The following is a 23,184-nucleotide window of genomic DNA, read 5'->3' as shown; positions in this document are numbered from 1 at the left end:
CTTTTATAAATTAAGGAAATTAAAAATATTACATTAACTTACTGCATTTTCATTCATACGTTTTTTTTGTTCTTTTGTTTTGGTTAAACAATAAATTTTATTGGGTTAATATTGAAAAATCTAAGCTCGTTTTATTTCTCCATTTTTTAAACAATTTCACAGTACTGTACCGAAAAATGCAGTGCCATCTATTATTTTGCATTGAAACACATCAGTCTGCGATACTTCCAAAAATTTTGTACTCAAGAATTCTGCCACTCGACTCACTCTAATTTAAATACGCGTAGGTCCCGGTGCGTAAAAAAATACGAAATGTGCTTTGCTCATTCTATTTCAAAAGTATCGAGGTATTATGTCATCATTAATATCATTAGTTTTATTAAGCTAGATTTGTATATTCAAGGATAATATGTTTAATTAAAGGTTTATTATTTCCCCTATTTTTTCTATTGAACTATTTGACTATGGTTCTAAATCTTGATAAAGTTTAGTTGGTTATCCGTTTCGATTTTGATTAGTACCATTATTTAACCAAACACACTAGTTCATCACGAAAACTAACCATTAAAAATTTTAGTTTCCTTTTCCTGTAGGCCATCAATTAAGAAGAAGAAGAAGGTTTTGCTATTCTGTGTTCTATGATTCTGATCTGATATCTTTGTCATTTGACGTTTGACGGCAGTCAAGTATTTTTATTTTTTACCTTATGCCAAAATAGATAAATAAGGTCTTTTCGTACATTAAAGGGATATATTTAAGAAACAAAATGGCGAGAGAAATGCAATTATTTAAATTGTGCAAAGGAACATTTGGTCATGTAAGTGGAAATTTTTTAAAAAATATTACATAATCGTAAAAATACTTTCTTCTGAAAACATTGTAGGTGCGCAATTTTCACATGACAGCTATTACCAATGCCGCAGCGGCTGAGGCCCAACCGGCCTCTCGTTTGAAGACCTTCGCAATTTATCGCTGGAATCCCGACGAACCCGATAAAAAACCTCACATGCAAGAGTACTCTGTAGACCTTAATGCTTGTGGCCCTATGATACTTGATGCCCTCATTAAAATTAAGAATGAAGTAGATCCTACGTTAACTTTCAGGAGGTCATGTCGTGAAGGAATTTGTGGATCTTGTGCCATGAATATAGGCGGAATAAACACCTTAGCCTGTATTAGGTAACATTTTTGTAAACAATTTTTTGAACTTAGCATTTGTTAACTTAGAATAATACTAATGACAATTTGTTTCAGTAAAATTGATACCAGGGCTGAAAAAACAACAAAAATCTATCCACTACCCCATATGTATGTAGTTAAGGACCTCGTTCCTGATATGAATAATTTCTACAAACAGTATAAGTCCATAGAACCATGGCTGCAACGGCAGTAAGTGTAGTTAGACATTATTAGACAATAAAGACTTCATTACACGTTTCAGTGATGATGGTCAAAAGAAATCTGGCGACGTACATCAGTTGTTACAAAGTATGGAAGATAGGCAAAAACTCGATGGATTATATGAATGCATTCTGTGTGCTTGCTGTTCTACATCTTGCCCGAGCTATTGGTGGAATGGGGACAAATATTTGGGCCCCGCCGTTCTTATGCAGGTAAAAATGTAGTAAAAATTTATCAATTTAGTCTCGTATAAGCAGAATTATCTTTTTTGAATTATTACATGTACATTTTGTTCTGAAGGCCTATCGTTGGATTATCGATTCAAGAGACGAAGCCACTGCGAAACGTCTCGATAAAATGAGAGACCCTTTCTCTGCCTTTAGGTGTCATACCATTATGAATTGCACCAAGACCTGCCCTAAGGTACCTAGTCCTGTATTAATATTTATTTGTAAATTGTCTTTATAATTGTTGTATGTTTAAGGGACTGAATCCGGGAAAGGCCATCGCAGAGATTAAGAAATTATTGGGAGGTGTGGCGAAAAAAGACGAACCTGGACTTAAAACGGATGCTTTACAAAACTAATATGAAGGATAGTATAAGATCATATTTTTGTGATAAATAAGATAAACCTGTAATTGTTTTCAAGTATTTCATTTTTTCTTCAGTGCTGATTGAATATTAGTTTTATATTTATTTTAACTTGGTTAAGTTAATAAACTTTTTTGGTTAAGTTATTGAGTACATTTTTATTTGGGCCTACTATGTTGAGTATCGGTTAAGCCTGAGTTAAAAAATTTAAAGATGAGGGTTATATACAGGGTGAGTCACTTAAGGATGCTCATCATGTGAATCTTGGAAACGATAAGAGATACAAAGTTAAATTACAAAAAATTGCTGCTTATAACTGACAAATCACTAAACTTGAACATCAGAAACAGAAAAAAATTTTCAGGTATACAAATATTAACAACTTTAATCGACTGCTGCGATTAAAATTTTTATTATTTTATAACATTGGCCACGACCAAATGTGCAAAAATTGTGTTTTTGCTTAAATATAACGATACATTTTTAAATATATCTGCAAACTGATAAACTGAATCTGTAAAAAAAGGTGAAAAGGAAATATGGATTATCAACAAGAATACAGAAAGTTAAGAAAAATTCTAATAATGCTATTCAATGCAAAATGTTAAATTATATAATACCTTAATATAGCTCCTAGCATTTACGAAGTTACTCAAAAAAAGAAAATAATTTTTACAAGTTTCTATGTTTCTAGTGACCTCTGAAAATTACAATGAAAAACAGCAGTCAAGAACGCCCAACGTGCTTTTTTGTAATTTACCAACTGTTTCTCTTATTACTATAATATTAACATTCAATTTTTCAAACTTCGTAAAAAAAATTAAACTTTTGCAAAATACAAAGATATCCAGTTGTTGATTATCAAAAAATATATATGTATACATTTCAAATATATGTACTTTTCTCGAGATTACAGGGTCCGACATCCTTATTTTAATTTTTTATTTCACAAATTTCGTTAAATTTTTTTTTGTGGCGGGAGTTTTTTATATGGACCTAGAAATCATCCCCTAAAGAACAATATAGGTCCCACACTCTAATTTTCGCAAGCCGCCACTGGTTTCCAATAAAAATTCTTGCATTTTGCTTTCTGCATTATTGATGAAAAATTTTAAACATTGACAGTTTAAAATTTCGTTCGGCAGTAGAGCATTTTTATTTTGTTTGCATCGAGTTACACACCAAAAATCGTAGGAAGAATATGAAATAAAAAACAAACCTAACACATTTTTCTGAAACTCGTTGCAAACAAACAAAAATTAATTGCACCAAAAAGTTTAAAATATTCAATTTTTTCCCGCCAATAAATACTATTTTAAATTTTGCCTCACCAGTTCCAAAACACCATAACGCAAAATACAAAACACGAACTACTTAAAATATTAACTTTTAATTTGTTTAATGCATCATTTTCGATCTTTGCAAAACGTCAAGAAATTTGTTAGTTTTTAACTCGAGTGATAACTAAATTTTAAGCACTGTAGAAAAATTAACATTATTATCTAATGATTATTTTAGATTTTTATGATATATAATCAGCTACCTGATATAATGTCATCAAACTTAGAAAACCGGGCAAACTTGTTCAAAATATAACAAAATTTACCCAGTTTTACACATTTGCTAAAATACCTATTCTGCATTTCATTGCAAACAATAGGTACATATAAAAATGTTGCATTTCATAATCTTGCAAAAATAATAACTACCTACTTAAACAAACGAGGCATTTTCAAATTTCAAATGGCTAAAATCGTCTACGTGTTGTCCAGAAACAAAACTCGGTATTTTTTACACTTTTTCCCACCTATAAAAATATTTAATGTTGCCCATAAGACCTCTTTTATGCACGCGTTTTTCTCCTCTCAACGCGGAGTTGACAAAAACGCCGCGTTTCAAGATACCCTGAACAGAGTTACTACGTTTATGCATTTTACGCTCGTTTATTTGCTCTCGCGTTTTCAAATCTGTCGCGATGGCTTTACAGAACGTTTGGCGACACGCGTTTCGAAAAAGCACGAAAGTATATCACCGTTTTTATGCAAAGCGCTCTTTGTCGCCAGTCCAGTGGCTCTGTCTGTCAAGAATAGTTTTAGCACAGTTTGTTTTAGTTTTAGTTTAGCTGTTGATCAAGCGGGACATGGATGCAATGGACGCAATTGAATTCTATTTCTATTAATTGGATGTACTGCCCAACGCCTCTTACGTCTTCTATTACATATTTTTTTATAGCACAAATACAATATACACGGATCCATTTTCATGTACTTCACTGACTACTGTGTGGCATGAAACTGGCGACAACTGATAGAATACGCGTGCATAAATTGGAGCAGAAATATGCCGCGTTTTTCTCAATATCGCGTTGAGAGGAGAAAAACGCGTGCATAAAAGAGGTCTAACGGCAACTGATAAACTGACGAACAAAAAAGTAAACATTATTTACTATCGACGCCAAACTAAACACAATATACATAGATGGTTTTTTGTCCTATTATTTTCTGTCATGCACAAATACAAATATGTTGGTAAAATAGCGCAAGTATTGCCGCTGGTACCTAAAAAACGTAAGTTTTTTTTAGATAGAGATAGAGATCATTCGATGATATAACCCCTCGCGATTGGTTGACACAGCGCCGGCCGTATCTGAGTATTCCGCGACCGTGATCCCTTCCCATAGAACAAACGACAGCTTTATAGCAACGGCCTACCAATACCAATCTTCAATTCGTCGGCATCCGAAGAAATAAATTCTGTGAGCGCTCGATTCCAGGCATCAGATAAGTTTTTCATTTTTGCCGGATTACGAATCAAGATTAGTGTTTGTTCGACGGTTGTCAGAGTAAGTTGTACGTAAATATGAGCAGTGGTCTTGACGTTTTGAGCGGTTCGCTGAGAGTGCGGAACAGAACTTGCATAGGATCCGGCCCTTATAATAGTTACAACTGCAAAATTAACGAAGTAAAATCATGCCCGAGTGTGATGTCCCCGGAGACAAAGCGACTATTGCCTCCAAACACCGAAACTGTCCAAACAAAACCATTTCCAATTAGAGGTAAGTTTGAAAATTTCTGAAAATTATTTTTATTACGTCAATAAATTCAGTATATGGTAAGGTAATGGATTATGTATGATATAATATTAAATATTACACGTGTAGGCACCTGTATGCTTGCATTTATCTGTTTCTGATATTTAATTAATATATTGGATAATATCTGAAATGTCTGTTTATAAGGTTTATTTTAACAATGCAGAAAAATGTCAATTTTAAGACGCCGGCGCGTTTTCCCACATAAACACGTGTTCGATTACTCATAAACAATTTTCTTGGCAATAAAATTAAGATTCTAAATACCCAACTCTGTTTATTAAACCTCTTTTGATACCTATAAAATTTTGATAAATAAAAAATGTTTCAGAATATATTTTGCGTGAAGTCTTGGCAAGCCACCTAATGGGCGAAAAAGTATTTATGTTGCAGGTGTGTCTTGAAAATTATTAAATTATGCATTTGACATATTTTTTTATAGGCGATTTTAGCTAAAAAAAAATAAAATTAATAAATATCCTATTAGCATATATGTTAAATCTTAGAGTGTTTTTTTAATTATCCGTTTCATATTTATATTCAATATATTTTTATAGACACGCTAAAATGTGTAGGAGACATGAACTTCCTTCCGTCTTATTAATTGAATAATTAATTAATGCTTACCTACTTATCTAGTAGGTATATTTCTGGAACTACTAAGTACAAAATGTCGAGAAAACCATCTTTCATTGTTTGAATGCTAATTAAGAATCGCTTATTTATGAGAAAGTATGATGACTTTTCACACTAAATGATACTGCTGGTTACCCTTTCACAATGATTTATTTTTACTGCAGTGGATCAGGGCCGTAGTGAAGCAGCAGGCCGCCTGTCTGTTAAAGACTTTTTGGAGACAATTATAAGTTAAGGACAAATGTAGGGTTAAATGAGAAAATCTACTTATTTTTAAAAAAGAAATTCTTTAGTTATAAAAAATAGCTTCCTCGTGAACAATTTGTTCAATCACGAAAAAAAAAGAAACTTTCATCTCTTAATGCAAAATATACTACAGTACAGAGGCTTCATAAATGTTTACAAATCACGTGACCACCAAGCTTAGTCAACCAATATTACAGGGCTGGTAACCAAAATCCGTTCTTGTCGTCGCATCCTCACCAATATTAATGATTCGTATACAGTGAACCATGACAAACCGTTACGTCTATGCTCGAGATAATGCGATCGCTAATTGGTCGAATAGAATGTCGTTAAAAATTACACCAATTACAGTTGGTGAAACAGAATGTTTTAATGTAATATTGATCTTATTGTTTTAAATTTGCCGAAATTTAATTGCCAGCATGGAAGAAGCAGAATTGTTACAAACAAAATTAGTGAGACTTGATCACGAGGCTTGTACTTATTTGAAAGAACTTTGCTGTTTCAGTTGTGAAAAAATAATTGTAAAATATTTAAGAAGCAAATTCATTCGTATAAGATTTGGTTTGATTGGAAAAGATTTTTACCGTTGATAATAAATGTAATAGAATAACAATTATTTTAATAAAAAAATCAACACAACTTGAAAATATGTGACCAATAATAATTTAATTTTTTTCGCTCTTTGCAAATTCCTGCAATGATTGTTTTTATTTTTCGCGTTAACCCCAGCACACTCCAAATTAAATAATGTTTTTTTAATGCGAAATTTGTATTTAGGAAATCTGTAAACTTTTATAGGGCGTTCCAGTTTGAGCGAATCTAATTTTATTCACAAGTAGAACTCAGAAAATATTGAGATTTTTTTTAATAAATTCGTACTGTTTCGTAAGTAGGGGGCCATATTCTTTTTTTTAGAGATTATATGTTTTCTAATATTTTTCTTATGCACAATGCATATGCCGGATTAAACCAAATTTAGTAGGATGTTTGCATAAATCATGATGTTATTTTAGTAACTGTAGATATGGAGATTGAACAAATTATAAAAAAATAGTGTGTACTTTAATATATAAAAATGTTTATTAGTACTAAAAATTATTCAATTTTTTTCATACAAGTTTGCTTGGATATAAAAATTAATAGCGCATTCTCATCTGATTTATAGTCACTACTCTTACTTTTATTCTAAAAATAATTTTAAGTATATGCCTTAATGCGGACTCCAAGGAGACGGCAATAAAAAGGATTATAGTGGACCAGTTAACATAATGAGAATATAAATATAATGTGTAAAGTTGAATGATATATGTACGATAAATATGTGTGCATGGGGAACCGCGGAAACGTGCACGTGCATATCATATGCTCTACGCCCGTCGCATCGATATCCAGCAGATCATAAGGTACCGGTAATAAAAGTGTCGCATACCTGCATATCATTTCCAAAGTCTATATTGAGGTGCAGTAAAAACGATTCGGACCCGGAGTTTGGGGCCTAGCCTGGTCCACTATATAATCCTTTTTATTGCAGTCTCCTTAGAGTTCGCATTAGGCATATAAAATTATTTTCAGAATATATTGTGCAGCCCTGATTTTGTGAAAAAAAAATCGAATAATTTTTAGTAATAAACATTTTTATATATTAAGGTAAGTATACACTATTTTTTTATAATTTGTTATTTCAAAAAACGTCGAGTAACGTACGTGTTGCAGCATACTGCATATTTTTCTATTTTTTTAATTAACAATTTTATCGTTTATAACAGTAATTTAACAAAATTAATTAAAAAATGTTGAATGACAAAAATAAAATAAACAGTGTACTTAAACATAACTAATCCTTACTTTTTGAAAAATATATTAAATAAGTTTATTATAAGCGCACGGTTTCAATCACTTAATGTGCATTTCAATGCCAATGCAGCCAACTTATTAGATGTACAAACTCTGAAAAACGTCTAACAGTGTCTTTTAAAACATTGTTTTAATTTTTTCTTAATTTCCTGCCAGACCGAAGATCAACGTCAATGATATTTATTATCAATATTTCTCACAAAATATTTTTTATATGATCCTTTTACTTGTTATTTTGTTTTCAGAAAAAGATATTTTAAGATAACTGAAACTTAAAAATAAATATACATAAAAATTAGCTTAATTTCTTTATTGCTTCATTAAATTTTAAACAATTTTTCCCCGTAAATCTACTGGCGGAATGTGTTTTCCATGCATTTGCAAGTTATTTCCATAAATTGTAGGTATTTAAAAGTGTATAAAGCTGTCTAAATGTATTGATCAGGTGTTTAATTGTATTTAATTGTAATGTTCAACGAATGTATTTTTAAGTACCTTTTTAAAATGTATACACCTGTTTAAGAAATGTCCTCCCCTCGGGGAACACCCAGTACACAAAAGACGGTATATACCACGGTTTATTAATGAAAATCCTAATAGTCCAGACGGTATCTGTTTCAAAAAGCCATATTTGGGTGAATCGTATATGCACGGAGATTTTTGGCTTTTTGGCTTTTTGGCTTTCAAATATCACTAGAAATGAAAATTTTTCTATGCGCATAAAAAAAAACGTGAGCTTAACTTTTGGCGGCACAATATGTTAAAAAAATTCGAAAAATGTCATATTTTTCTTCCTATTTAATTATGTATCTTTTCAAGAGTTGATCTTAGGCGAAAATGGAAGAGGAAAAAAATGTTTGTAATTAAATTTTTTACAAAACATGACTAGTTACAAATCGAATGAATCATGATTATTATGGTAAAAATCGAAAAAATCGCAAAAATGGGGTTAAAAAACAATACTTTTTAGGGAATTTTTTTGGGGTATTTAAATTGGGTATAGGACCTTTATACTTGGCTCAAGAAAACTTCATGTTATGTAGAATCATCACACCAAATTTCATCAAAATCGGTTCGATAGATTTTGCATAATAATTTTGCAATCCAGATTAAAAAAAAATTGCAAATTTTCAAAATTTTGCACAGCAAAAACCAAGGCCCTTAGATACTTGAAAATTTAATCACATATAGAAGGGCTCTCAAGCTTTCAAACTTTTTTTGAAAAATTCGAATCCGTCAATTAGGAGAGCTCTGGCGCTTGTTTAAACATTGGTCGAATTTTTGTACTTATAAACAATTAGAACTTTGTGAATATTCAATCAAATCAAATTTTTTAAAGCAGGTTTTAAAAGTTCTTGGAAAGACGCTTCTTTAAAAAAAAACAGATCGATTGATCAATTAGTTACGTAGTTATAGCCGATTCAATTTCGAGCAGGCCGAAGCGGCCGCGCTCTCTGCTTCCCCCACCACCACCACCCGTACGATTTTATTGAATTTCTCGCTTGCATAAATAACTTTAAACACGTTTTAAAGTAGGTTGCCAATGAAGAAAAGTATTGTAATCTTAGACCTGGTAAGTACTCGGAATACCAAAGGTATTTTTCGAAAAATTAGCCCGGATGTCCCAGTACATTTAGTGTAAATGACGGTTAACTTTGATCGGCTATAACTACGTAACTAATTGATCAATCGATCTGTTTTTTTTTAAAGAAGCGTCTTTCCAAGAACTTTTAAAACCTGCTTTAAAAAATTTGATTTGATTGAATATTCACAAAGTTCTAATTGTTTATAAGTACAAAAATTCGACCAATGTTTAAACAAGCGCCAGAGCTCTCCTAATTGACGGATTCGAATTTTTCAAAAAAAGTTTGAAAGCTTGAGAGCCCTTCTATATGTGATTAAATTTTCAAGTATCTAAGGGCCTTGGTTTTTGCTGTGCAAAATTTTGAAAATTTGCAATTTTTTTTTCAAAATCTGGATTGCAAAATTATTATGCAAAATCTATCGAACCGATTTTGATGAAATTTGGTGTGATAATTCTACATAACATGAAGTTTTTTTGAGCCAAGTATAAAGGTCCTATACCCAATTTAAATACCCCAAAAAAATTCCCTAAAAAGTATTGTTTTTTAACCCCATTTTTGCGATTTTTTCGATTTTTACCATAATAATCATGATTCATTCGATTTGTAACTAGACATGTTTTGTAAAAAATTTAATTGCAAACATTTTTTTCCTCTTCCATTTTCGCCTAAAATCAACTCTTGAAAAGATACATAATTAAATAGGAAGAAAAATATGACATTTTTCGAATTTTTTTAACATATTGTGCCGCCAAAAGTTAAGCCCACGTTTTTTTTATGCGCATAGAAAAATTTTCATTTCTAGTGATATTTGAAAGCCAAAAAGCCAAAAGTCTCCGTGGATACACGATTCACCCAAACCAAAACAGATACCGCCTAGTCTATAATATTTTTGCGTAAAATCGTTGCTTAAATTGTGAAACATTACGGGTATAATCATTTTCGTACATGCCGATACAAGTTTCTCTGCAGATACACGATTCTCTCGTTTCTAGACCATAAAAAGGCATGAGTAAGCTGCTGCAGTGTCTGCATCATACAAGATCTGTAATCCGGGATCTACGTGAGGGAACGGACGTCTAACAATCACGTAAACCCGCAAGCTGGTTCCTTTAATTCATTTATTGGTGTCGGATTATGTACCTGAAATGTTGAAGGATATTATTAAAGAGATGTGACTCAGCCCCAGCCAATAGTAGGTCGGAGAATGTACGACCCACGTGACTGTCAGCACGTGCTCTAAACTCCGGGTGTAATGTACCAATCAATACATGCATCATTCTCCAGTACTTCACACTGAAAAAGTAGTAAAAAACCAACATGTCTCTGTTGACATCTTTAACAAAACATTCTTCGTTAACGACATATTAAACTATTCCTGTGGGATTGATTTGTTGCATTTGGACGAATTATTTTCATATAAGGGTGTCCGGAAAGGTCATGTCAAAAATGAAGGGGTATACAGAGAAGCTCAAAATAGTTGTTGTACTTCATAAAAAAATTTTTCCTATCGGGATTCGTTGTGGAGTTATTCGCCTTCAATGATTTCTCTTAAACTTTTATTCAGGGGGAAACAAAAAGCATTTAATTAATGTTTGGTTTTGTTCACGGGCAGATGTATTTGTTTTTGCATCGGCTATTTTAAAAACATTTGTGAACATTGTGCATCTGGATTGGGTTTGCAGTTGTAGGATATAGGATATAGGACTTTTATTAAATTATAATGTATTTAGGTAAATACCCATATGCTGACAATTATAATTGACTGAGATGTAATTGTTCTAAATTAAACAAGTGAAACAATTGTTTTTGTAATATTTACAACTATTGCCGTCTAAATACTTGGGGGAATAATAGTAGTACATATTTTACATGTGAGTGCAAATAGGTAATACGGTTGTAGACAGAACAATCTCCAAAATTTTATATCAAAATTCGAATTGCAATGATGAAACACGCGTTTTTTTTTACTTAAAAATCAACTGGAACTAGAGTAAACATATTTCGAAAATTGCTGCTTATCGATGTTTGAGTCAATACGCAAATATTAATGTTATGATGGAAAACAAAAAATTTCGAAATTTAAAGCAGGCAGAACTTTGGAATGCACGTATACCGAAGATAAACTCTGTAACAAAATAGAATTGAACTATTTTAAAGACAGAAACGTCGTCGGACTAAAATTATCGCAAACGTCAAAATATATATTTTGTACTTGGCCTCTGATGTACCGAGTCTTGGCCAATTGTCAAACCGAAAAAGAAACATTAACGGGATGCTGTAAGTCGCATAATATCGTCCGCAAAATGTGGATTTAATAGGGAAAGTAAAAATAAACTTTAATGTATGTACATACATACATAAATTATATTAGACGGAAATGTAAAAGCCTAAGGCTGTGTATACACGTAGACACTGTAAGTGTCTAGATAAGATTTTAAGATTAAATGTCTCCTAATCTTTTTATTTTAGATTTTATCTTTGAGCCTAGTCTAGACAGTGTTCAGTGTTCACATAGAAATGTTTTTAACCAAATCCGATGCAAAAGCATGTGCCCTTCAACGAATCCAAACGTTAATAAAATGTTTTTTTTTGCTCCTGAACAAAAATTTAAGACGGATGTAGTCTGTCTACAGCATCGATGGAAAACAAAAACTCATTTGTATAGGTTTAAGTGTGGTCGAGGTATATCAGCAACCTCTGTAATATTCCAAGTCCCGAGCAAATTTCAAAATTTCGCTCAACTTTCCAATCGGAACAACGAAGCCGTCTCTAACCACTGTACGCAAGGCTAACCCAAGTAGAGACCTATGTCCGGAGTGACCCAAAGTACCTTCCATGAGAATCAGAAAGCGTGAAGAGAAAAATAACATTTTCGACAATGTTTTGAAAATTTTTGTTGAAGTTCTTTACGAGCCGCCCTAAACATCGAAGCCGCAGGCCGACGCTGTCTGTAGAGCAACCACCGACGATGCACTGCAGGGTTGAAAAAATCATCTCAGTTTCGAATTTCGGAAAATAAAAACTCCGAACAACGTGAAATTCAAACTGGGAATGTTCGAGACGCCAAAAGAAAGTAATACTGATCCTGGTAGGCGATATGGCGCCCAACATGGACCTCGAATGTAAGAAACGCCAATCGGCAACCTTACTGTAATATTCCAAGTCCACAACAGATTTCAAAATTTCGCTCAACTTTCCAATCGGAACAACGAAGCCGTCTCTAACCATTGTACGCAGGGCTAACCCAAGTAGAGACCTATGTCCGGAGTGACCCAAAGTACCTTCCATGAGAATCAGAAAGCGTGGAGTGGTAAATAACATTTTCGAAAATGTTTCGAAAATTTTCGTCGAAGCCGCTCCAAACACCGAAGCTGCAGCACACGACACCGTCGGAGGCCGATGCTGTCGGCAGAACAACCATCGACGACGCACTGCAGGGTTGAAAACATTATCCCAATTCCGAATTTCCGAAAATAAAAACTCCGAATAATGTGAAATTCAAACTGAGACTGGGAATGTTCGAAACACTAAAAGAAAGTAATACTGATCCTGGAAGGCGATATGGCGCCCAACATGGGCCTTCAATGTAAGAAACGCCAATCGGCAACCTTCCAAGTCCCGAACAGATTTCAAAATTTCGCTCAACTTCTCAACTCAATCGGTACAGGAGGGCATCTCTAACCACTCTACGCAGGGCCATCCAAAGTTGAGACCCACGTCCCCCAAACCCAAACTACATTTCATGAAAGGCACAAAGTGTGCAGCGGAAAATAGCATTTTTAACTATGTTTCGAAAATTTTCGTCGAAGTTTTTTATGTGCCGGTCCAAACACCGAAACCGCAGCAGACGAAACCGCTGGAGGTCAAAGCTGTCGAAAAAATCATCCCAGTTTCGAATTTCGGAAAATAAAAACTCCGAATAACGTGAAAATCAAACTGGGACCAGAATATAATAATGATCCTGGAGGGCGAAATGGCGCCCAACGTGGGGTGAATGTAAGAAACGCCAAGGAAGACGACATTTGCTGTTATATTTTCTCACACAATAAAAAAATTCTCAGTAAATCATAATATCAGTCAGAATGTATGTGTTTCTGTATGATGTAAGTTCAGACTACTTGTAATTACGGATATATCCCAGCTATTGTTCGGATATATCCGTTTCACAAACAAAACTCATCACGCGAACAACGTCAGAAAAGCATGCACGGATGAGTGATGTTCACGTTTAAAAAATATACTTATTTTTTATAAGGTTTGTGTCGATAATGCCAATAAATTTTCATATACATGTCGCTCATGACATTAAAAGCGTGTTAATAATAACGGACTCGTCGAAAACTTTTAGCCAATATAGCTAACAATGAGAGCAATTTTATAAATGGGTTTTTAAAAAGTTCAGGGAAGCGAATGATTGTGTTACTGGTTTTCGCAGAGTTGAAGTAGTTTTCATTGGCTTTTGCCAGGAGGAATTACTCGCGTAATTTTATCTATTTGATTCTTTTCAATTATATCCAGTTAAATCCATGGGCGTAGCTAGGACTTTTGCTTGGAGTGGGCTCAGGGCTGATGCAAACTCTATAGGAGTCTAAAAAAAAACAATTAACGACTTACCGATATAATTCAAAACCTAAATACTGTTTTGTTTGATCCTAAAAAAAATGTGACGCAGTCAGCGATATGCCGATATGAGAAGGGTGATATTATTGGATCTTTCTTAACTGGGATGGGCACCGGGCTTTCTGGGGTGGGGGCCGTGCACATCCCTGCCTCCGCCTAGCTACGCCCATGGTTATATCAGAGCTGTAATTAATTGTTTTAGCTAATAAAACGGGACTCTAACGCTTCCATCTATCAAACGAATCCTTATGACTCTGAAGGATGTTGTATGTTTTTAATTACACACAGTGCGAGGATTCAGGAGGAAATTGTAGATATTCTCAACTGAATTATTGACACAGTTGCGTTGAAAAACAAATATAATAATTATTATTTTCAAATTAAGTGACAGCGGCGTAGTTATACCTACACAGCTTCATAAATGTTTACAAGCTACGTGACCACCGAACTTTGGCAAACCAACAATGCACGATTGGTAACGAGAATTCCCTAAATCTTGGCGGTATTAATGATTCGTTTACAATGAACAATGACAAACTGTTATAGCTACGCTATTGGTTGAATAGAATCTTACGAAAAATTACACCAATCACTGCCGATAAACCAGAATGTTGTGTTATATTGTAATTTTGATCTTATTGTTTTAATTTTATCGAAATTTATTTGCGTAAAAGAAATAATGTTACCGTTCCAAAGAAAGTTAATGGTCACGTGGCTTGTAATCATTTATGAAGGCGCCGTAGAATAGAACATGTTATGAACAAACCATCGATGAAAGCCTTACCTAATGAACTAAAAGTCAAAAACCCATTGGGTTTCGAAATAGGTACCTACGAAGTTGAATAAAAAAAATATCAACTTTATTCAAATATCGCTGACAGTGTTTGACTTTATATTAAAAAAAGTTACTTTGAAACAGCTTGTTTTTCGAATAAAGTGAAAGAAACCTTAGTTAATAAAAAACATTAAGTTTACTTCCATTTCCAAAACACTCAGTGACGTCCCAGGGACTTCTAAGTAGAAAACGCCACCAGAAAACGAAATACAGATACAGATACAAATAATATACAACATATAAAAAAAATTCTATATATATTTCAATATTGTAATGTTTGTAAAATAGTTTCCGGGAAAAAATTATTGAAGTTGTAGTATTTTCAACCTTTACATCGCTGGGCTACTGTAGCGTCTCTAGCGTCATCGGAATGCATTCTATCCGCGTTTTGTCCTGTGCCCAGTGCGCTCTCTCCACGTAACCCCAGGCGATTCCGAATACTGAAATCCGATTTTAGAATTAACGTTTTTTGCGATAGTGTTTACATTAGTTTTTCAAATGTCAAAAATGGCTTACGTGTATAGCAATTCGGTGTTGATGAATATCGTTTTAATTTATGGTGAAGCGAAACAACATTTGTGTTATGATGAGACATTGACGTTGTGGTGAAGTAAGATGTGCCCAAATGTGTTTGCACATCGGTGGACAAAATTTTGAACAGTTGTTGTAACATCAGGTATGTCAAATTATTTTAATTAATTAATAATAACAATAGCTTCAAAAGCAGTTGAATTTGCTGATATAAAAATTTTATTTATTTCTTGGGAAATTCTTTAATTTTTTGACTGTTAATTTTTTATTACACTTTGCCACCGTGCCGACTGCATGCTTTGCCTTGCGTAAGGTCACGTTCATTTTCGAATTAAGTACCCTTTTTGATTTTTTTTTACAAAATTGTATTGGTAAGAGTCCCCTGTACATTGAAAACGTTTTCTTTGGATAAGTACTGAATCAGCTTTTATTAATTCGAAATTGTGATCTAAAATAGCTTTAGATCAGAAATGAAAATAATTTTTTATTTATTATTTTTTACGTTTTGTTAACATATTTCTTTTTAGTGTTTTGCACCTTCTTTGGGAATATGTATACTTACGCTGTTTTATTAATTTATTACTTCCTCATAATTTTATACCTATATGATTATTGACGTTATAAGATATCGTAAATCGTGCAAATTTGGACATATCAATTTTATACGTCTAATAATCTTATCTAATCTGGCCCATCTGAAACGAGACAGTTTCTTACCATACCACTAGTGCATTACGGTTTATGGTCAAATTATTCGGTCAAACAGTTCAGATTGCAATCATGTTGTACCGTCTTGATTAATTAAGAATTCGCCACATTCAGACGATAATAATTGATCTCGATGATAACCCATTTAATTTATCATTTCAATTATACATATTACCAAAAATTCCCTGTAGGACATAATAAAAATCGGCCGGTTCAGTTGTAGTGTTTACGTTTTGGAGCCTGTATATTTTTTATTTCTGGTAACAGTCTCAGTCTACTAATTTTCGTCACAACAATAACAACAAACTGTAATGAAAGTAGCTTAAACATCGTAATTAGGTATTTCAAAAAAAGCATTGGCTTGATTTCAAGGTTACGTCCAGAAATAAACAGTATATTTTCCGATAACCCGCATAACCGTAACAACTGAAATTATGATTACCACATACGATCAACGCACGTACATATACATATTTGCGTTCGATGTTATAAATAGTCCAGTATTTTAGATTCATTTATATACAATTAAAAAATGATCCAAAATCAAAACTGTCATCGGATCATTTTCAGGGCCGGACTTATAATGTAAATAATGAGAGATAGGTTTTTACATCACATAATAAACTGTATTATGTGATGGATTTTTTCCTAACAATTTGGTAGATATAGAAAACATCATATTCGGTAATGCATCTTAAGCTTGCTCCAGATGATGCGGTCACATGCCATATCGTGTGGATGGTGCATATCGATACATTCGAAAGCATGTCTTCACTTACCAATATTCCCCAAAGACGGGTTTTCAATAAAGTGAACAAAGTGGACTCGGTAGCTGCTGCAGCGACCACATCAGTCATTAGTAGCGTTAGTTTTCACAGAATTGGAATTAGTAATTTCCTTATGTTTGTAAAAAAGTTGCAAACGTATGCAAACTGTTGAAGTTCAGAGAACGTTGGGACTTTCGTTGTCGTCTATCGTCATCATAATTACTTCGGGATTACCTATAATATGGGGAGAACCGACTTCTCTCTCGCCTGGAAAGAGGCAAACGAACGCCTCCCTCATCAGCCTCATCGGCCTATTATCTTCCACAGGAAGCGAGGTAGATTCCTAGAAATATGGGCAACGATCTAATTTATTCTGCTTTTTTCCCTTTTTTTCCTTCTTTTGATTGTTGTGGTTTCTAGAGCCTATAACACTGTCTTTTAGGCTTTGCCTTGCCTAGCACTGTTTAAGATTTCCTGTGAGTACCTAGAAATTTCTCTAAGTTATTTGAAGCTTATGTAGGCCTCCTATGAGTACCTATGCATGTGAGAAGCTTCTAATTTCTTGGTCTTCTAAATTATTAAAAATTTGGTTTTACTAAAAAATATTGATTTGCAATAAAAAAATATTTATTTAAAAAGAGCTTTATATAATGGAACATTAAATTGTGTGTCATACTACACGAACTGGCAAAGTTCCAATTCTGGTTACTGAACTACAAGGTACCAGGGTTGATGTTCGATCACATTACCTGCTGAGCCCGCATAGATCCTGTAGCCAAGTCCGTGTACGTTTGGACATCTATAATAGGATCATATTCGATGCAAAGTAATAAATCATTGCCTGTCAAGGGAACCAATGAAGTACGCTTTTAAGGGTTTTACAAATTGAATAATTTCTTTATACATTATGAAGGGACGAGGGGATCAGTTCAGGTCTGGCACCCTTGTTCCTACAAAAATTCCTTTATTCTCATAAACTATTTATTTTAAATGTAAATTATTATAAATCCAATTTGTTTCCTAAATTCCACATATGTACTACATTTTACCTCTGTACGCGCCACTGTTGTTTACTTGTTTTTTGGAAGCGCTCTCTAATTGACGGCAAAGCTCGCCAGGTTAGTATTTGACGTATAACCGACCAGTTCGTACACTCGATGCACCTGGGCGACTACAGCTACTACCAGAACACAGTGCGTATGCAGCGGTATTTCAGATTTTACATTGAATTTCATTTTAAATTTGACCCCCCCCCCCCCCCCCGCTACGCCCATGATCGAGAATTTAGTAGATATAAAAATGTCACTCGTTACCTATTATCCACAAAGAACTTTTATCCGCAGAAATGTGGTTTTAGTCAATTTTAGACAAGATGTGTCAAATGAATCAAAACTTATACCTTTATACAAGGCAATCGACACCTAGAGCCGGCCCTGGTTTTGACATCGTGACCTCTAGGCGTAAAACATTGAGAATAAACGGCGATTGTCCTTATTTATATATTTTTCTTATGCAAATTTCCATAGAAATGTAACGATTAGAGACAATCTTGAATTCCGTACTTGCATAAATGGCGAATCTAGATGGGGGTCACTCGAGTCTGTGAGTCATGTGCTTCGCGTCACTCAAATCCTACCGTAAATCAACCGCTTTAGTTGCGGTGCATTGGAAGAGCACCCAGCATCGCCATCAAGGTCATTGCCAAGGTATTTGCTGATCGTTATTAACATTAACAGACCGCTAGCTCTGCTGCGCTCTGTGAAATCTTGTTCGGACTTGTTTCTTGCTGGTGAAGATATCGCCGTCAGGCTATGTTAGAATTACTGACCTTTTCGCCGATTGCAATTACGTCGATTGTTAATTTTCTATTATTTATTTCACAATCGCGTCTGGCGCTGAATCACGTCTAACCAAATAACTGTTTAATTATCGTCATTATTATCTGAATTAAAGAGGATAATCATCCTAAACAGATAAGTGTGGTTGCGGCTTAATATAATCTACACCTTTACCTATATTTGCGGTGAGTCTGGGTAGTGTTTTTTTAATGCAACGTGGCATATACAGATTGTCCCGAAACTATCTCACAATATTTTACCAGCGCATTATACGACTAAAAATAAAAAATACCCATGTCCATACATACATATATGAACATAAGCGGAGAAGTTGCTACTTAAGGGGCTACCGACCTTTTTTTTATTTTTTTTATATTTTCTAAGCCTTTCAAGATAAACCAACGAAATTTGTATTTAACATTGCGTACCTGCTATATCTGGCAAAAAAGAATAAAAATAAACAAAAAATTGAAATTGATATTCGAATATTTTATAGGTGCCACTTTTGTTAGGTTATGTATTAATTGTTTTATTTTAATGGCATCAACAACTATTTTTAACAATTAGTTTTACAAATCGGTATGTCTTTCCAAATAAGCTGTTTATCAAATTGTATTTTACGTACATTAAAATAATTTGGCTCTAAAAGACTGCATCTTTTAACAGACACCCAAAAATATTAAAATGTTAAAATTCTAGCGTTAAAATTTATCATCTATGGTCATATATAATAATTTTAGTCCTGTTTGTCTTTTATTTTAAAATTGTTTATACTTAATATGCTTCTGAACAAAACATATTTGTCACGCACATTTTAAATTGTTAAAATATCGACTGATTTTTGCAATTGATATAACAATAATTATTCTTAGCAATATTTTTATAAAAAATCTTATTTTCTGAGGGCATGCAGTAATATTTTGTCCACGAAACTGGTAGCATAAAAAGTATATAATTTTGTTTCTCTTCCTTCCAATATGAATAATCTGCTTACATTGGATCGATCTGTCTAATTATATTTGGTTGGATGAAGCCAACAGAGTGAAACAAATGTAAAATGTCACATATCAGTTCTTGGTTTAATATTATTTGTTCTTTCATAGATCGGATTTTTAAACCATTATTTAGATTTTTTCGAATAAACTGATTTATTTAATTAATAAATAAAGACAAAACAAATACAAAATAAATACAAACTGTAGAATATTATTGCCTCCAACATTAATTTATTTTTTTTTATTTCCACACCTAAAGGCGGTTTTCCACTAAACGGACAAAACAAAAACAAAACACAAACTTGTGTCGAGTAAAACAACTGTAACTTTTCGCAAACTTTTTGAAGACTTACGTGTTTTGCGACAGTTGGAGTTTTGTTTTTCGGGTTCCGCTTCAAAAAGGCGGTTTTCTACTAAACGGACAAAACAAAAACAAAACACAAACTTGTGTCGAATAAAACAAGACTGTAACTTTTCACAAACTTTTTGAAGACTGGCGTGTTTTGCGACAGTTGGAGTTTTGTTTTTCGGGTCCCGCCGGAAGCGGTCACATCAAAAGGTGTGGACGTGTTTTGAAATTCAAGTCTGTTTTGTGGAAACGATCGTGTTGTGTTTTCTATTTAAAATAATGATCCAACCCAATATCTATGTTGGCGTTTTCTTCTTCCCAAAAACAATATTTTAATCATTGATGAATTATAGCTATTAAAAAATATATGTGTGTACGGTTAAAGTGTTTACTTGGCTAGGATACAAACTAACCAAGTAAACACTTTAACCGGTCATATACCACGAACTCCATCGATGGATATCTGAAACCGCTCGAAGGATTTTTTGAATTGTGATGGCGTGATACGGACTGTGGAGCCTACCAAGCTAAAATATTTTCAAGGTCATCGTATTTCCAGTTATACCGGAAGTTGATACTAACTCTCTTATTTTAAATGGAACCCCCTGTATATTATTGCAAAAAAATTAGGAGTTTCCATTTATAAATTTCTAATTTTCCACATATTCTGAACTTCATATTCGATAAAAAAAATGTTGACCACCCTGTATAAAAATTGGAAAATTTTCATGTCAAATTCGATAAAGTTGGTCTTTCTCTACAAAATGTCCAATTTGCACAAAAAAATAAACCGGTAAAAATAAATTTTGCTCACAGTCTGCATCTGTCAATTTTTGTTTAAAAATCGAAATATCTCGGAAACGGTAAATCTTAAGTATGGAGTGTGCTATAAGTTTTCAACTTAAAAATGGATGATGTTTCCAAAAATGCAATAATATACAGGGGGTTCCATTTGAAATAAGAAAGTATCGACTTCCGGTGTAACCGGAAGTACGATGACCTTGAACATATTTTAACTTGGTGGGCCCCACGGTCCGTATCACACCATCACAATTTCAAAAAAATCCTTAGAGCGGTTTCCCAGATATCCATCGATGTAGTTCGAGGTGGGGCACTGTATACACACTTTTTTCCAAGGACTTCAGTATAAACCAGCCATAACTAAGAATAAAAAAATATTCTCTAAACATGTTGGCTGGTTATTGGAAAAATGTGTTCTGACTTCCTCGCGACAACCAGTGGAAAAGGACTGAAAACAAAAACAAAACTCGAACAAAATGTAGCCCGCTTGATGGAAACAAGAGTTTTGGGTTTGTTTCAGTTTTGTTTTTGTTTTGTTCTAGAAAACACAAACAGGACATAAACTCAACTGTCCGTTTAGTGGAAAACCGCCATAATACATAGTCTGCTTCAAATTGTTTTATCTCCAACAGTTTTAGTATCTGGAAAATAACCTTCAGAGGTTTTCTCTTCGACTTTGTTCATATAAACTCTTATTGTAGAATGCCCTGGTAAGATATTGCAGTCTAACTTAAGGACACCCTGTATAAGTTTTCGATTGTTGAAGACAAGCAAAATGACAATGGTCTAAACTCTTAAGACTGTAAGATATAAATACTCTTTTCATAATTATGTCTTTTTTTGCTCAATAATTTTGCGGTAATAGTGTATTTGACAGTTTTTTTTTTGTTATGCCTCTGAGAAGGCGGAGAAGACTAGACAATAGTATTTTTGAATCGGCGATCAAATTAAAAATATAATATCTGGGCGCCTGCCGAATGAAATTTTGGATATTTTTAGCTTAAACGTCTCAGTCGATCGTATCGTCGAGCTGAATCAAGTACAATAGAAAGGTGTAAAGAATAAATCGGTTTCGTTCATTTTATGCACGTGTTTGAGAAAGGTTGCGCGGCATTTCGTTACTTTGTGTTAAAAAGCTCAGTCTAGTCCTGCCCATTTAGCAAAGTGACATATTTCGCGACGCGTTACGACATATAAGGCAGAAATGGGGCATTTGGAGGAACTGGAAGAACGAGTCTACAGGAAAACCAGACTGATGTCGATTCGAATAGGTAACTTTAGCTTAACATTTAAAAATATTTGCGTGAAAATATGATTTGAAACTTAATAAGGTTTGGAAATATTTCTTATTTTTTAGGAGTTTATTACGCTTTTATAGAGAAAATGCAGTGATACTAATGAATGGTAATAATTATTTTTTATTTGATAATCTTATTCTTAAAGACTAAAAGTAAAAATGCAAATTGATTTTGTTGAAGCTCTTGCTAGTTCATAACGTAAGATCGTTTTATTTATTTTGTTCCCTTAAGGCTATTTTGTAAAAAATTACATAAAAATATCTGTAATTGAATATTGTTGTGGTCTGACTATTTGAAACTTATTATCTTTGGAGCCTTAACGTAATGAACAAGTTTATCTTTTACTTTAAAATGACAACGAATTCAGAATAAAAAAGAAGTTATCTCTCATATCTATACCACAAAATATTTTTTTTCCGTAAACTTATCTGGAAATATACCTTCATTATTTTATTACATGATCAAAAAATAAACGAAAAATGTTGAATTGTTTCCGAGCTGTTGTCAAAAATAATTTTAGCTTTTTTTAACTTCCAAACCATTAATAATAATTGGCCACTTGCAATATTTTTATCTTCCTTTGATTTATTTTACACCTGCTGTTATAACAACTATGCAGCTTTCTTCTGGTTTCACTTAATCTCAGTAATATCCAGGGTGATTCAGTCACTATGTCATTAATTTTAATGGAAGATAGAGAGAAATGTGTAGAATACGATTACGCTATTAAGAAAATTTTAAAATGCGTATTTACGCCGAAAAAAAAATTTTCAAATCATTATTTAAACCCCCTTTTCGCAACAGGATCGCTGACTCACAAAGGTTTATCGAGACTGAATCTTATCCTATTCAGTCATTAACCTAGCTTTTAATGCGTTTTTAATCCGTAGTGAACGACAATGAAAAAAGCAAAGCTTTTTACGCACGAAAGAATAAGATATTTTTACATTTTAAATATTTATTTTATTTGATAATAAAGACAAAGGTATTAGTATAATAATTGTTTTCGAATGTTAGGTTAGTATTTTTTTTA

At 33.3% G+C, this 23,184-nt stretch overlaps 2 protein-coding genes across 3 annotated transcripts in view; both read left to right on the top strand.

The window, feature by feature from the left end:
* The first annotated feature begins 654 nt into the window (after positions 1–654).
* On the top strand, positions 655–2,042 carry LOC108904999 (succinate dehydrogenase [ubiquinone] iron-sulfur subunit, mitochondrial). The gene is made up of 6 exons (XM_018707751.1): positions 655–817; positions 884–1,179; positions 1,255–1,389; positions 1,442–1,613; positions 1,702–1,824; positions 1,886–2,042. Exons 1-6 carry the CDS (start codon positions 767–769, stop codon positions 1,985–1,987), a joined length of 879 nt encoding a protein of 292 aa, XP_018563267.1. The 5' UTR covers positions 655–766; the 3' UTR covers positions 1,988–2,042.
* Positions 2,043–4,677: 2,635 nt separating this feature from the next.
* Positions 4,678–23,184, top strand: part of LOC108905020 (6-phosphofructo-2-kinase/fructose-2,6-bisphosphatase) — a 46,284-nt gene continuing 27,777 nt past the window's right edge. The window contains exon 1 of one of the 2 annotated variants that reach the window (XM_018707774.1): positions 4,678–5,048. In XM_018707774.1, coding sequence (XP_018563290.1) covers positions 4,853–5,048 — 196 coding nt within the window. In that variant the 5' untranslated portion in view covers positions 4,678–4,852. Of the gene's footprint in view, positions 5,049–21,879; positions 22,125–23,184 lie in introns of those variants that run through there. The other variant, XM_018707778.2, reaches the window with a different exon arrangement.

The sequence above is a fragment of the Anoplophora glabripennis genome, unplaced genomic scaffold (genome assembly GCF_000390285.2).
Source record: "Anoplophora glabripennis isolate ALB-LARVAE unplaced genomic scaffold, Agla_2.0 scaffold73, whole genome shotgun sequence".
Classification (NCBI taxonomy): Eukaryota; Metazoa; Arthropoda; class Insecta; order Coleoptera; family Cerambycidae; genus Anoplophora; species Anoplophora glabripennis.
Note: the sequence above shows the minus strand (reverse complement) of the source record. Positions and strands in the feature narration are given on the sequence as shown.